Source organism: Hoplias malabaricus, chromosome X2, assembly GCF_029633855.1.
Source record: "Hoplias malabaricus isolate fHopMal1 chromosome X2, fHopMal1.hap1, whole genome shotgun sequence".
Taxonomy (NCBI): domain Eukaryota; kingdom Metazoa; phylum Chordata; class Actinopteri; order Characiformes; family Erythrinidae; genus Hoplias; species Hoplias malabaricus.
In genome coordinates this window covers 4827187-4841278 of record NC_089819.1, presented here as the reverse complement: position 1 = coordinate 4841278, position 14092 = coordinate 4827187, and the positions used below count along the sequence as shown (strand labels likewise).

General features: G+C 40.1%; 1 protein-coding gene across 1 annotated transcript in view; it reads left to right on the top strand.

The window, feature by feature from the left end:
* Window positions 1-11741, top strand: part of LOC136676549 (uncharacterized) — a 42715-nt gene extending 30974 nt beyond the window's left edge. The window contains exons 4-8 of the mRNA XM_066653641.1: window positions 8470-8662; window positions 8779-8959; window positions 9113-9323; window positions 10414-10574; window positions 11535-11741. Of these exons, the coding sequence (XP_066509738.1) occupies window positions 8470-8662; window positions 8779-8959; window positions 9113-9323; window positions 10414-10574; window positions 11535-11741 (953 nt within the window). The remainder of the gene's footprint in view (window positions 1-8469; window positions 8663-8778; window positions 8960-9112; window positions 9324-10413; window positions 10575-11534) is intronic.
* Window positions 11742-14092: the final 2351 nt, after the last annotated feature.

The following is a 14092-nucleotide window of genomic DNA, read 5'->3' as shown; positions in this document are numbered from 1 at the left end:
ATGTCAAAGTGAGAATATGTATGAAAGCCTGCATTAACTGTAAAATGTGTTACAGAGTAAGATGATGGAGCTGTTCTCATCTCGCTTAGACCTGCTCCACAGCCACCAGGCATCCAGTAAGTGATCTAAGCCATACAATACTGATAGTGATCTAAATCAATCATATTATTCAATATTTATAATATGAGTTATTGAAATTACAAAACATGGAAAAATATCTCAAGATAAAATGTCAGGAGATGTCACCATTTCAACTCACCCTAATGTGATCTGATTTGGACATTCTTATTTTATCTAGACTAGATGCTAATATTGCTATTTGATAGCAGTCAGTCACAATGCCACTAGTGAAGTCAGGTACTGATAGCTTTTGGGTGATTAGTTCTGTATCACAAAGCCCAATCCAAATCATGAACTGTGTATTGGATGGAGACTTGGGCACCCATGATGATTTTTTGATCCAGTTTTTCCTTCCTTGGGCTGCTTTTGGTAGGTAGTAAACTCTAACTTTCCTTTGGAGATGTTCTGAACAAAACATGTCCATCACAATTTGGCCCTTATCAAAGTGGCACATGTTATCCATTTTTCCTGCTTCCAATATCAATGTCAATGAGTGTTCACTCGCTGCCTAATATATTCCATCCTTTGACATGTGCAATTGTGAAAAGATGCAAAGTTATTTTTATGGTCATGTGGCTGATCTGTCTATAGTAACTAATATTATCTGAAGCATAATATGACAAAGTGGTTTGCAGGGTCTGACACCTGTATGGAATGGAATGAGAAAAAAAATCCATTGAACTGCATGGCTCCTCACTGCCCCCATCTGACCGTGTGTTAGCACTACAGGAGCTGCAGATGGCCAGAGCGGAGATGACACGTGTTCAGGAGATGTTACAGGCCTCTCTGGAACCTAAAGAAGAAACAGAAGAAAAGGTAGAATAGGCAGATATTCAGCCTTTAGCCTTCTTAATCTAACAGAGTCTGCCCACAGAAACATGAGATGGTTAAATGTATACTCTTCCTAATGTTCAAAACACAGTTTCATCACAGTTCTAAAAGCAGATTGTGGACTAAAACCTATTTCCTGAAATACATTTAAAATGGAGTGGTGCATGGAAGATGAATTTACCATTATTTACTATAATCAGCTTTCTGTATTTAAAGCTCAGAAGACACATTTAGGGTCTCGGGTGGTTTGGGGCATTGGTTAGAGCTAAGGAAGTACAATTAGCATGGACAGAGGTGACGTGTCTGATATCCCCACTAATATCCAGCGATTATTGAATTGTCCCAACCAATAATTTGATCCCCTAAAAAATAAATAAATAAATACCTGACCTGTAACGTCTAATTTACCTAGAACTGCAGAAAGGGTTCAATCACATTCTCTACTGGAGTGTTACTTCCCCCTCATATAACCAGTGTGATTGGCTGTGCCTGTCACGTGAGTCTCTGTAGTTTGTTTGTTAGCAGCGCCAAAACTGGAAGGAAAACTTTCCAGTCATATGTCATTGTTACTGTGCAAGACTCAGGTGCATCGTGGGTGACACATGGGTGTCAAAAGCAAGTGAGGGTGGCAGCAAAAAATAAGAATGTTGACATAAGGAGCTATTTTTCATAGAAACGTGTAGCTAAGTCACTTAAAGTCAAGTTCGCTAATGGAATGATTCCTTCATAATAAAAGCAGGCTAACATCGTCTGTAGCTATGAATAACATGGTTTGGAAATGGTCAGTTCTCTCCGTTTTATCACGGAGCAAAGGGGGAAAAAAATACAGGCAAAGGGAGGGGGGTTGGGGGATAGATTCATAGGTCCTCACCAATGTCAAAATTAAGTCTGCTATTGGTTGAAGCTAATTGGTAACATGTCAAGACTAAGCGGTTACATAGTGCCCCATGATTCAGTTTTTTTTCCTGATGTGCTGAGAGACACTTTCAATAGTAAACTTTATGCCAATAGCGCATTAGACACAAATATCAGTCTGCATGATCATAATAACCCTTTCATTTAAACAGATTATTTAGAATATAAGGAATTCAAAAGAAACCTGCTCCCATCTGGGGTGGCCACAGTGGATCAACCGCGATCCTTTTTCATTCTTTCATTATCTGTAACCCTTATCCAGTTCAGGGTCGCAGTGGGTCCAGAGCCTACCTGGAATCATTGGGCGCAAGGCGGGAACACACCCTGGAGGGGGCGACAGTCCTGCACAGGGCAACACAGACACACACCCACATTCACTCACACCTATGGACACTTTTTGAGTCACCAATCCACCTACCAACATGTGTTTTTGGACTGTGGGAGGAAACCGGAGCACCCGGAGGAAACCCACGCGGACACGGGGAGAACACACCATCAACCGCGATCCGCAGTCGATCTGGCACAGTTTTTTTCACCGGCTGCCCTTACAACACAAAGCATTCCAGTGGCTAGGTACACACATTCACACCTGTGGACAATCTTCAGAGTCGCCAATCCATCTACCAACGTGTGTTTTGGACTGTGGGAGGAAACCGGAGCACCCGGAGGAAACCCATGCAGACATGTGGAGAACACACCAAACTCCTCACAGACAGTCACCCGGAGCAGTACTTGAACCCACAATCTCCAGGTCCCTGGAGCTGTGTGACTGCGACACTACCTGCTGCACCACCTAATTTATATTACTGACCCCTCACTTCAAATGTTAGGGTGTCTGATGATGAGTACTGGAGCTTCAATGCCAAAGTAATACAAAAATATTTTGGTTGAAATAGATTTTCATTATGTATTAGATACATTAGCTTCATAGATGTGGTGTAAAATAAAAAAAAAAACACCAAACCTCTGTTGGCTAGTCATTTATGTTTTTATATGAGGTGCCCATTACAATTTTAGCAGAGCTTGTTAGTAACTAATTACACTTAATTGAGTATAATTTAGATGTTTGTACTTTCTTGAATATTACTTTTGCTCAATCCGATGTCACAATAGTGACTTTTATGGGAAATCATTTTATTTTAGATAAAATGTGCATGAAAACTAAGAAGAAGAGTACCTTATGAACTTTCTGTGCCGGTAGATGCTGGATTTTCCAGATGCTGGATGTTTTGAAGATCACTGCAGTTCTTGAAATTCCTCAGGCCTTCAGTAGTTTAATAAACTTATACTTTTGCATTTCCACTCAGGTTATTTTTCTCTTGACTGCTTTTACTTGAGTCACTGCTAATACCACTCCTCACCTCTGTTTTTTCCTGAAAGTTAAAAGAGAAATATTGCCTGAAAAATCTATGCCTCCACTTACACACAGGACAGCAGTGAGCATAGTGCTCCACTGGAGGGAGCCCAGGCTCGTCTGGAGGAGCTAAGCGAGAATCTGTATAAAAGAGAAAGGGAGATCTCTGTGCTGATGGAGGGAGAAGGAATGACTGCAGTCGCACAGTCAGTCTACAATCACCTCCTCAGTGCTACAGTACAACAGGTGAAGAGAATAAAGACACATTAATCACGACTGATTAGGTCATAATCATAATTGATTAAGTTATAGGTTTAATTAATGGCTTAACACCCATAATAACCATATACTGTAGATTAAGATATGCATATAAACTGTGGCTGCTGGAACAAATAATTGTATATGTTTTTTATCAGAATTCAGAGAATTCATAACTATACTTTACACTTTTCAAATGTCGTGATGAACAGTGCTCTTAAAATACTTGAAAAAAAAAATATTTATAAAAGTTCATTATATTCTCATTTTCAGGCTCATCTTGTCTATTCAGAAGTGACCGAGGCCAAGCAGCAGTTTGACCACATGGCAGAGAACAACCGTAAATCTCTGGAAGAGGCTAAAGAGACACTACATCCAGCTGAGCAAGAATTTGTTCAGGAGACCCCTACAAAGGACAGGACAGAACCACAAACACAGGGGTAAAAATACATAAAAACATATAGAAATTAAACATAAAGAGAGAAAAACAATTAGTCGATACTATATGTCCATATGCCATAACAGGAGAGACCAATCAGATGTCAGCGAGACAGATCAGCTGACTCGGGTCCATCTGCAGAAGTATGAGGTCATCGAGATGGCCCTGGACTGCATCAAAACAGGGGTTACACCCACTATTGCTGGTAAACAAATAAACAAACCAATAAAAGAACAAAAATTGATTCATTTCACAAAGCAGTATTTCTTAAAAGCAAACGCAAGTGAATGCCAGTAAGCACCTACCCGTACTGCAGATGGACAGACATGACGGCAAGTTTAAGTTATCTAAAGGATTGATTTTTATTTTAAAAAATAATAATCTTCAGAATCTTAGATACCCCACATAAAAAAAAAGTCTTTATCTCTTGCTCATCACAAACCTGACTTTACTTCCAGGCTCTCCAGTTTCTTCCACAATACAAAAAACACATGCTTATAGATGGACTGGCTGTACAAAGTTGTCCATAAGTATGAGTATGTGATGCCCTGCAAAGGACTAGCATCACATCCAGTGTTCCTGCATTTCAACCAGAGATTCTGGGTAGGCTCTGGGCATACTGTGACCCTGATCAAGATGCTTACAGAATATTAATAAATGAATGTGTTTAACTGAGAAATGCTGCTTTTGTGAAATCTAATTAAATGTGTCAGATTGTCCTTGCAAATCACTGGTGCTGCTGGTGGTGTTAATGATATTCTGTTCTTGTATCCAGGACCAGTCAATGGAGATGACATGGTAGCGCTGGACAAAAATGTGAAAGTATAATTGCCTACTCTCACACACAAACACACCCAGATTCACGTGCAAAGGAGCGCCACCACACACTAAGCTAGTGGTTCTCAAACATGTCTCTAATGTAAATAAGAATATTTGAAATCTCCAACCTCCACTGGTATTTAATTTAAACACTGTAGTTTATAAAAAACTGCAACTTAATACTGAACCAAAGACAATTAAGTGGAAAATCACATTTACAGTGGAATTACTATAAGTGACATGCCTTCTATATGTTTTCATTTTCCTTGCTACCCCCCCAGTCACCTACCACCAACCCACAATAGCTTTGGGGACCCCTGCAATAAGCACATTTTCATGAGTGCTTGCTGAGACTGAAATTCCTTTCACTGGGGAGATTTTTCTGTGAATAATGAAGAGGAGTTTGAGAGATCTCTGGATGATTCTCATGTCTTTTCAAATGCTAACATGTTAGTAAACAGCTCAACAAGCTTGGAGGAGAACATTACCTTTATTGTCATTTCTGTAATGTTAACTCAGTGGTTCCAAAATGGGTGCCATTACAGGGGGGCTTCGCAAGGCAAAAGAACACATATATTAAACATGTCACTTACTCTGGGAATCCCTGTGTTAACTAAAAGATGGCCATTTTGCATATCATCAGGGTGAGTAATGGAGGGTGAGGTAGGGTCGACAATTAGAAAGTTGCAACTTAATTGCAATTTAATTAAGTACTGTCCTAACACATATACCAAAGTACAAACCAAGGTTGGAATACACTTATCAAGAGAAGGTTTGCAAAGGCTGTCAAGGAGGTGTGCTATCAAATGATTTGTACCAAGGAGCACAAAATTTGTATAATTCCAGCCATTCCAGTGTTTCAGCCACACATTTCATTGTTGTCACTGATTCTGGTCACATTTGTTCCTATGATCTGTAGATATTCGAGGAGAATTTCAGGAAGACCGGCTTCCTGGATGCTGAGGCTGGAAAAAGTGTCGGTCAGCACCTGCTACTGCTGCAAGCTGAGGTCAAGACAATGAGCTTCGGTGGACAATACATCCAAATATTTACACTTACTTTTGAGAAAATTATACTTCTATTTCCTAGGGTGGTTCTTAGTTGGTTCTTCTCCAACACACTTGGTTAAAATCAGTAGTTAAATGCAAGGTTCAATTCTGTTTTAGTGAAAAACCACCAAACTCTTGATGACCCCTTTCCTACAAAATTTGGCACACACCAAAAAGTAATATTTATAAAATAAGATGCCAAAATGATATTCTTCATGCATTATGACATAGACTATATATATGGTTGCAGTTTTATGACTAATCAACAAATCAACAAATTCCACATTGTGTGAAATATTTCCAAGAATATGAACATAACAATTTGGCCTAACTTATAGAATATATCCCTTTTAGTTCCATTGCTAGCATTCTATATTTACTAAATGAATGACTGTGAATATTATACCTACCGTGTTTCCCCGATAGTAAGACGCAGTGTGGGTTTTAGGGGGGTCGGCTAATGTAAGACGTACCCCGAAAGTAAGACATAGTAAACTGTACGTTGGAAAAATATAAGCCATAGTACCGGTACCTTTTGCTGCATTAACTGCGGGATGCGGACGGTTAGAGCGGGATGCGGGATCTGGAGCAGAATGAGCGGAGGGATGTGGAGGCCGCGGGAGCAGCAGTAATGTTGTCCGTGGTCCAACATGCAGCCTCAGTGCCCTCACGTGCAGCCGCTGGTGGCCGCTCTGATCATGGAATAAATCTGTTTTATCTTCCAGTATAACATATTCAAACTGTTCCTTCTTACCGTTTTTCATTGTTTTACATGTTATACATGGAAATACCGTCATGATACGGTTGTAACAAGACATTCTAGGCACTTGCTTTTATAAAACTGTTTTATGGTGAATACCATACTGTTCAGGTTGTTAATAAATGTTAATTTTATGGTTAAAACAAAAATCGACATTTTTTACCAATATAAGACATACCCCGAAAGTAAGACATAGTGGGACTTTTGGGGGTAAAAAGAATGTACGACACTGTCTTACTTTCGGGGAAACACGGTAGACCATAGGTTCAGGACAACAGTGTAAAAAGAACAGAACGAAAAACTTTTCCTGCTAATGTCCTCTAATGTGTTTTTATGATATTTTATATCTTAGTGTAAAATTTATGCTGGCACACATGAACATATTTATACAGTTCAAAGTTTAAAAAATGTAAAGCTTGTTACAGATATCAACATAATTTACTTTTTAATCTATTTACGTATTGCAAAAATACACAGACAGCTTTGCTTAATTTACTTGTAATATTTTAGTTCCCAGAAATCTCTGAAGGCCTAAAAAGCCCTTAGGGTTCCCCACTGGCTGCCTGTTTCTCTGCCTTGTATAATCTTACATTATAAGTACTTTACATTGGAACATATCTTACTTCAGAATGAATTTCACAAGAACGCTAACTAAATATTTTGGTTGATACTTCTGAAGTTAAAAAGTATTCTATTAAACTATTCCTTCAATTTCACAATGTCTGAATCTAAGGGGTCATTTAATGTTGCTTCATTTTGTCTTTCAGCTTAAACAGATGAAAGATGAGAACAAGAAAATCATTGAGAATTACACAGCAGAAAGAACCCTGAGGAAGAAGTACTACAACATGGTGGAAGATATGAAAGGTATATTCTCTTATTGACATATATTACATAATAAAATACTGGAGATGAACACAGTTGTTGTCACAGCAACAACAGTCAGACAAAACAATAACTAAAATTGCCTTATCTTTATCCTCAAATGGCAGCGCTACACAGAATTTTCAAACTTTCCCAGACATTCTTTCTGCTTTTTAATTATGTGTGATTAAGTCCAAAAGAAATACAGGCCAGTGCCAGAACAAGCAGGAAAAAACTGAATAACTCTCACTAATAAAAGCAAAAAAATCTACATGCTCTTGAGAGGGTATGGTACGTTCTGCTTGCTGTGAATTTAAATACATATGCTTTGTCCTAACATCTGTGGACACTCCTTTTAATCTGCATATTTTCCTATTTCAATGTCCCCATTGCTGAACAGCGGAACGAAGGAGCTCCTTCCAGTACTTTTTGGATGAGATGGAGTGGCACAACTAATCTTCTGAAATCAGTATCTGACCTTAGTGTTACTTTTATAGCTGAATGTCATCAAATCTTACAGCAATGTCCTGAAAGCTCCGGTTTCCTGCCACAGTCCAAAAAACACATGTTGATAGGTGGATTGGTGACTCAAAAGTGTCCCTAAGTATGAGTATGTGAGTGAATGTGTGTGTGTGTTGCCCTGTGAAGGACTGGCGCCCCCTCCGGGGTGTGTTCCTGCCTTGCGTCCAATGATTCCAGGTAGGCTCTGGACCCACCGTGACCCAGAACTGAGTAAGTGGTTACAGACAATGAATGAATGAATGAAAGACCAAATGTGGGATTAGCTGTTGTCACAAACTTCGACAATATACTGTAATACCTATGAATTCAAGAGGCGGATCCTCTGTGACAGGTCTCTAAATGTTCATGCATTCATACAGTGGTGCTGGTACAAGTGTATCAATATTGCTTTATATTTTGTAGAGACAATATCAAGGTAAGAGCAACTGTGTGACCAGAAACTGACCAGGGCTAGAGAATGGGCTTCAGTTTGTAACTGTACGTCAGTGTAATGTTTCTTATATAACGGTCAGTGATTTTATGCATGTTCTCTGGACAGGAAAAATCAGAGTGTTCTGTCGTATAAGGCCTCAGACACGGGCAGAGCTGGCAAAGGGTGGAAACACCATCGTAAGTTGTTTGGATGACTACACTGTGATTTTAGCCACTCCTCGTGGGCCTCGGGAGTTTCAGTTTGACAGGATCTTCACTGCAGAGAGTACGCAAGACGAGGTGTTTCAGGAGTCCAGCAGGTAGGGGAACAAATGGTCACTGTCCAAAGAAAACATGCGTCTCCATGTGCTCATTTTCTGTTTCATATATATATATAATTTGAGGAAATTGTGATTGATTGTGTACCCCCGCAAAGGCTCATCCAATCAGCGATTGATGGCTTCAATGTGTGCATCTTTGCATATGGTCAGACGGGCTCTGGGAAAACCTTCACCATGGTGGGGGACAGAGAGCATAAAATCCCAGGAATCATCCCCAGAACCTTCACTAAAGTCTTTGAAATCATCCAGGAGAATGAGACTAAATTTGAGTTCAAGGTAAGCTTGGCTTAAAATTTGAACAATCGAATATCTGTGTCTTAAAGTAGTTGAACTCTAATCATGAGGGGGTGTATAAAGGTTTGGACATTTCTTTTGAGTTGCACTGTAATGCTTGAACGGACTTTACCTCCTTTCCCCTCCCATCCTCAGGTTTCAGCGTCCATGCTGGAGCTGTATAATGATCGGCTACAGGACCTCTTTGTGAGCCCAGCCGAGGCGCTGGCCAAGCGGATCGAAATTAAGAAGGACAAAAAGGGGCTTGTGTTTGCCCAGGGAGCAGAGACAAAGGAGGCTGCCAGTGCAGGAGAGCTCTTCGCTCTGTTTGAACAGGGCTGCGCTAACCGACGTATAGCTGCTACCAGTATGTTAATAATGTCTAATGATGCTAATTTAGAAAGAAATGCTCTCTATATCATTATTTATTATATATCATTCTGACTATACTAAATACATTTTATTTTCTTAAAAGGCACATATACACTTTTTCCACAAGTTAACAGATTAACGGAGTCTTATTAAAATGACTGTGACAAGCTTTGGTTGAAATACCACAAGGATCGAACCATAGAGCATTGTTCTCTCCCTGTCTGAACAGCCCTGTTCAGGAGGACCGATTTCAGTTCCTGTTCCTTTAAATGACAATGAGCCACAGCTCAGTTCAACACGAAAGCCCATGAGTGAGGAGCGATGAGCAGAAGCTCTGGTTTTATCCTTTTAGTGTTTTTGCAATATTTAATCAGTACTCTTAATTCTCTGTGCTCATTGCGTTTGTAAACACTGTTTACAAAGTTGTGATTGAATAGACTCAGACAGAGAGGTGGGACAATTCTGAAGTCTCTGCATTCTATTTAAGAAGCGGTTCACTGTATCCCAGATTTTCAGACTTGGGCTGCTCACAAAACAAATACTGGGTTGTTTTCTAAAATGCATGTTTTCTAAAAACTTTAAAAAATTAAACCATTTGAAAGAGGAAAATGAAAACAGTCCAGTACTACCAATATTTGCACTGCCATAGTTTCAAATTCATCCATCCATTGTCTGTAACCGCTTATCCAATTTAGGGTCACGGTGGGTCCAGAGCCTACCTGGAATCACTGGGCGCAAGGCGGGAATACACCCTGGAGGGGACGCCAGTCCTTCACAGGGCAACACAGACACATTCACTCACGGACACTTTCAAGTCACCAATCCACCTGCAACGTGTGTTTTTTTTGGACTGTGGGAGGAAACCGGAGCACCCGGAGGAAACCCATGCGGACACGGGGAGAACACACCAACTCCTCACAGACAGTCACCCGGAGCGGTAATCGAACCCACAACCTCCAGGCCCCTGGAGCTGTGTGACTGCGACACCTACCTGCTGCACCACCGTGCCGCCCGAGTTTCAAATTCAGTTTTCACTTATAAAATCTTATCAAAAGTCACTTTGCAGTGTTTCTTTTCTCTGATAGAGATGAATGTGGAGAGTTCTCGGTCTCACCTGATCTTTAGCATCATGCTGGAGAGCCACAATCTGACCAATGGTAGTGTGAGTTTTGGAAAGCTCAACCTCGTGGACCTTGCTGGCAGCGAGAGAGCAGCAAAGACTGGGGCTAGAGATGACCAGCTCAAGGTTCATTCACACCACACAACCTAACAGATTTAATGACTTTAAATATTAATTGTCAGTCATTTTTACCACCTAGATGTAGCAAACTAAATGAATGTATTTAATTAAGGTTTTGTTGCTTCTTTTTTTCTATAAAGTTTATCTCACATGGGATAATGGATCAAATTGCTTTTGTAGTCCCTGAATGAATTAGTTCATGCTCCATAGAGTGGGTCACCCACATGTAATGCAAGTTTAATTTTAAAGGGGAGATCAGAGACAAAAACCAGAGAACGTGCCAGCTCAAAAACTGAGAAATCATCCATACATCAGATCCAAAGGGCAAAACCAAAACAAAGTCACGAAATACAAAATCCAAGTCATAAGCCAAGAAAACAGATAATCAATGCTCAGTATGCTCAGAACCACTGTGCCAATACTTCACAATTAATAGAAAGGTGAAAACACACCCAGATTCAGTTGACCACCGCCTGAGTCTCAGACTGGATGCAACACACAGATTTGGTGGCAAGTGACTCCCAGAGGAACTCTGAGGATTGGAGTCCAGAGTCTCACCAGCCATAGATGGTTATGCTTATGTTGGTGGTTATGATTAAAAACGTAAGGCTTACAACAAAATCTCTGATACATCCAGTCTACTAGTTGTCAATACAAAGACAATTTCCTAATGTGAAGAATTTCCCATTTGAGAAAATGGCTGATTACTTTTTTAAGGTCCTAAGATTATTAAAGTAAAAAGCATTGATTACCGCCGCAGGTCTTGGATTATCTCTACATATTTTACAGTTTTGTTATTTTGATGATTAGTTAGGTCTAAATAGTTGGAGTTAAAAAAAGGATATGTGTAGGACAGGGCACTGTAGTACTAGAGATATAAACAACAATTTTAAGTTGGAAAGACACATGGAGAAAAAAAAATCATGTTATGAATTTAGATAGAAACTATCTATGTTTTATCTCCAGGAAGCAAACTCGATCAATAAGTCTCTGAGTGCTTTGGGTGATGTGATTTCGGCTCTGGCAACGGAGCAGTCCCATGTGCCCTACCGTAACAACAAGCTGACCCAGCTCATGCAGGACTCACTGGGAGGCAATGCCAAAACCCTCATGTTCCTCAACATCTCCCCTTCTGATTGCAACCTGGATGAGACCCTTACTTCGCTAATGTAAGGCACATAAACACTGTTTTAGAAAATTAAGTTATTATAGGTGGCTTTGAGTGGGGCAGTGATCTAAGGGTTGTTCCTATCCTCAGAATATAGCCATTTTGGTATTCAGAAATGCCTCCTTCCTTCATAGCCAATGTGTGCATCTCTTAGGGGACATAACAGCTCCTCCAAGTGTAAGGTGTCCTGTGATGTTGTGTTAGCAGTTTGACTTTTTCAGGAACCCTTCCAGGCTGGTGGCATTGTGTATGTGGGGGGCCTTAGGAAGTGGCAGTAACTAAAATTGGGAAAAGATTCTTAAATAAATCAATTAAAAAGTGGGTTAGATGGGTTATAAATTTAATAAATTAAGGTACCACATTTGGTCCCTAGCCACCAAGCTTTTCTATGTCAATAATGCCCAATCTTAGCTGCAGTGTTTATAGCAGTAGCGCTAAACAGGGTCAATGCTCACTCCAAGGAAAATGATTTCTACATTGTTGAAGGGGGCACATAAAAGAAGCTAAAAATGAATAACTAATATCCATTAAAAAGAAGTTAATTTAACTAAAACTACTGCCCACAACAGAGAAAATTATTGTTGCTATGTTTCCAGATATGCATCCCGAGTGAAGGCCATTACCAACCATGCCCAAAAGAACACAGAGAGCAAAGAAATCGCTCATCTCAAAGAGGTCTGAACTTACATTTCAGAAGCATCACTTGACTCAATACTGTAAAAAACTAATCCTCACTCTTTTTCCAGATTATCTTGAAACTGAAATCAGGACAATCTGTCGAAGAGGTAGACGGCTGAACTATGTACGCGGACACTCAAATACACCTTGGTCTCCATCTCCATTCTTTCCTTTAAACAAACACTGACCACGTTATTTAAAATACCAACCTTGTACTACCACTCACTGGCCTCTTCAGTAGAAATCCATACCTCGTGTGTCCACTCTTAAGGTATTTACTTACAGACAGTGGCCTGTCTGTTGCTGAACCCTCTTTAGTCCATTCAGTATTGGTCAGATAATTTAGGGAATGTGTCATTCCCACCATAGTAGTGGCACTGATAATTGTAGTCTTTGGTGCAAAGAGTGGCTCTGTGGTCAGAAACTGTCCACTAATATAGAGCTAGATACCACAAACTTTAAATCAACAGATGGGCTTCAGTCTGTATCTGAACTTCAGTAAAAAGCTGCTGCAAGGGAAGGTTCTCTAATAAAGTGACAAGTGGGTGGATTTAGTTGTGTATCTGTATATTTTCAAGGGATGTGCTTTTGATCATTCATTGTCTGTAACTGCTTGTCCAGTTCAGGGTCATGGTCAGTCCAAAGCTTACCAGGAGTCACTGGGAACACACCCTGGAGGACGCGCCAGTCCTTCACAGGGCGACACACACTCACACCTATGGAAACTTTTGAGTCGACAATCCACCTACCAACATGTGTTTTTGCACTGTGGGAGGAAACCCACACGGACACGGGTAGAACACACCAGCGGGAATCGAACCCACACCCTCCAGGTCCCTGGAGCTGTGTGACTGCGACACTACCTGCTGCATCACTGTGCTGCCCATGCTTTAAATAATTTTAATTAAAATGCTAATTTACCTTTACTTAACAAAGTACAGAGTGTTACTGTTACCCATACGCCTTACCGAGTTACCAGGTTTTAAACTCATTGTATTATTAACCTACATGTCATTAAGATTCACACCTTGTCCGGTAACATCTGGGAGAGTGAAAACTATCACAAGCTTCTTCCAAGACATGAAGGCAGCTGCTACATGCTTTTAAACCTCTGCTGATACAACCCTGCTGGACATGAACACTCTTGAAGGAAAATGCTATATACTCAAATATTGTTTCTGATTAATAAATATGGCTACTTTGCTCACATTGCTAACACAATTCTATTATGTATTATATGTTATGAACAGATTCCAGGTAGGCTCTGGACCCACTGCGACCCTGAACTGGATAAGCGGTTACAGATAATGAATGAATGAATATTATGAACAAAACTTGGTGCTTCTTTTTTCATTTCTGCATTAATTAGTCCTGCCCTCCATATTTTCTGTATACATAATAAAAACACATGTAAGCAAAGGCATTGATATGTAGCACCAAAGCTTATCCAGAGCTTCCAATGACAAAGGTATGTATTTTAGGCTTTCCTGATTTTGAAACACCAGAAACACCCCTGTAACCATAGCATAGTTTTCCTTAGAATATGCACTCATATGAACAAGATCGGCTTGGAATTGAGTCAATACCGTATAACCCTGTTTCATTTGTAATTATGTCGTATGGGTTTGTGGAGTGTGTACACATCTGCGCTTGCTCACCAATCTGAAACCTGCTGATC